The sequence below is a fragment of the Nansenia antarctica genome (assembly GCF_963989245.1).
Source record: "Nansenia antarctica genome assembly, chromosome: 5".
NCBI classification, from domain to species: Eukaryota; Metazoa; Chordata; class Actinopteri; order Argentiniformes; family Microstomatidae; genus Nansenia; species Nansenia antarctica.
Window position 1 is genome coordinate 163,739 of NC_137690.1, and position 2,500 is coordinate 166,238.

At 49.4% G+C, this 2,500-nt stretch overlaps 1 protein-coding gene across 1 annotated transcript in view; it reads right to left on the minus strand.

Annotated features, from left to right (window-relative positions):
• The window catches only part of LOC308159113 (uncharacterized protein), a gene marked incomplete at its 3' end in the record, with an annotated part of 40,827 nt that overhangs the window by 16,045 nt on the left and 22,282 nt on the right, over nt 1–2,500 (minus strand). The window contains exons 16-18 of the mRNA XM_080532866.1: nt 1,146–1,240; nt 687–772; nt 406–510 (exon numbers count right to left, since the gene is read on the minus strand). Coding sequence (XP_080388992.1) covers nt 406–510; nt 687–772; nt 1,146–1,240 — 286 coding nt within the window. The remainder of the gene's footprint in view (nt 1–405; nt 511–686; nt 773–1,145; nt 1,241–2,500) is intronic.

Genomic DNA, 2,500 nt, shown 5'->3' on the forward strand with positions numbered 1-2,500 from the left:
GGAGGTGGGGACGGAGGTGGAGAGGGAGGTGGGTAGGGAGGTGGGGAGGGAAGGGGGGGCGGAGGGGAGGGAGGGGGGGGCGGAGGGGAGGGAGGTGGAGACGGAGGGGGGGGCGGAGGGGAGGGAGGTGGGGAAGGAGGGGGGGGCGGAGGGGTCCAGCTTCACCATCAGGGGGTGGAGCGTCCCAGGGGCAGCAGGGGAGGGGGGGGCTGGGACCCAGAGCTCCATGGCGGGGGGGCTGTACACCTCCCATTCCACCTCCTCCTCCACCTCCTCCTCCACCTCCACCCTGCCTGCTCTCTTCTTCTTCTTCTTCTTCTTCTTCTCTTCATCACTGTCCATGAACACCATGGTGAGGCTGGGTACCTCCTTGGAGCTGCTGTTCCTCTCCTCCTCCTCCTCCTCCCTCTCCACCTCCTTCTCCACCTCCCTCTCTCCCTGCAGCTGCTTCTGTAGTTGGATCTTCCTCTGCCTCCTCTCATTCATCTGGTCACGGACCCGCCTCGTGAGCTATTCACACAAACAGACCAACAGACCAATCACAACAGAGTAACAGACCAGCTGACCAATCACAACAGAGTAACAGACCAGCTGACCAATCACAACAGAGTAACAGACCAGCTGACCAATCACAACAGAGTAACAGACCAGCTGACCAATCACAACAGAGTAACAGACCACCTGACCTTGATTCCGTTCATCCTCCTCCACTGCATCATCACCTGACAGTCCAGACGCCCAGGCATCTCAGCTGCCATCCTCGCCCATTTACCTGCCGACCAATCAGGAGAGAACACACGTAACCCTCTACTAGCTGACCAATCAGGAGAGAGAACACACTCTAACTTTACCTGCAATTGATAATAAACCTAAATAACCTAACCTAACCCTAAACCTAAATATCATATTAATGTTTCATCCTCTTGTGTCAATAATGAATATACAACCCAAACCCAACACTACCCTAACCCTAACCCAACACTACCCTAACCCAACACTTAACCATCACAGTATAAACCCTAACCCAACACTTAATCCCCTGTCTAGTTAACCTGCCTAGTTAACCTGCCTAGTTAACCTGTCTAGTTAACCTGCCCAGTTAACCCAGACTAGTTAGGGTTTATAACACGTTCATCAGTTCCAACCTTCTCCATGTTTCTGCACCAGTTGCCGTAGCAACAGCTGCTCCTCCAGGCTGAAGGCGCCTCTCTTCACGTCCTCCCGCAGACAGTCCAGGTACCTACACACACACACACACACACACAGTCACAGACAGTCCTGTCTGTCTGTCTGTCTGTCTACCAGCAGAGCTTCAGATAAATTAATCCAAACAGCGACAGAGACGTCTGAAACACTGCAGGGCTCTATCACACCCTAACCCATCACACCCTAACCTACAGTCTCCATGGGGGGGGGAAGGGTTAGGTGTGTGTGTGTGTGTACCTGTCTCTAGGAGGTGAGTGAAGGGTTAGGGTTAGGTGTGTGTGTGTGTGTACCTGTCTCTAGGAGGTGAGTGAAGGGTTAGGTGTGTGTGTGTGTACCTGTCTCTAGGAGGTGAGTGAAGGGTTAAGGCCAATGCACACGGTGTGCGATTTTGTCGTGCGACGGAATTGTTTTGGTCGTGCGACCGTAAAAAAATATTTGATTCCATTGTTTTGAATGAGACAAGGCACACGGCGTGCGACGAGTCGCACCGCACTGTCGAATTTTGTCGTGCGACGGATTGCGTCACAATGGGAAAATTGTATCTAAATCTAAATTAATTGAGTCACTCATAACAGGGAGAGAGACTGGAGCATATATTTTACACGCATCTTTCGGTCATAGACAGCTAGCTTGCTGAGCATCAACTAATTTTCCATAACGTAAAAAGGAGGCGGTTGGTTGTGGGTCTACGAGATTCTGCAGTCTCACAATGAAATGAGAGTTCAACTTGGTCAACAGTTGAGGCTGTAGTGTACAGGAGGACCGCTCTAGACAACTTGAACAGACAGGAGTTTGACGTGGATCTGGGAGAGATTGTAGCCGTCGTCACCAAGATGCCAACCACATTGCGAGAGTATAACATATGTGCTTTAAGGAGGGTATTGTAGTGCCAAGAGACAGGAGTCGTAGGCAGCGTATCAAATGACAAAGCTAAACGTTTAATGAAGGACATGAATGATCGTCAACAACACACTCAAGCAGTAAGTAGAATAAACAACCCATATTTCCTTGGGTGATGTCAACCCACCAAAGTATTACGTTATTTAACATAATGGTATACATTAACATGTGAATAAAATATTACTAAAAAAGTATTGTCATTTCAGTGTCTCCTCTATATGCATTGATTCGTGGCGGGCCGCCACAAATGAATTTTCTCCGCCACTAAAGCCCGGTACACACATAAGGACTTAGGATTTTTTTAAAGGATTTTATCTGAGACAGACCCCACACATGAAGATAAAAAATCTTGGATTGAACAGCCTTGATCGTATTGTGTGTGGTGTGCGCAGAT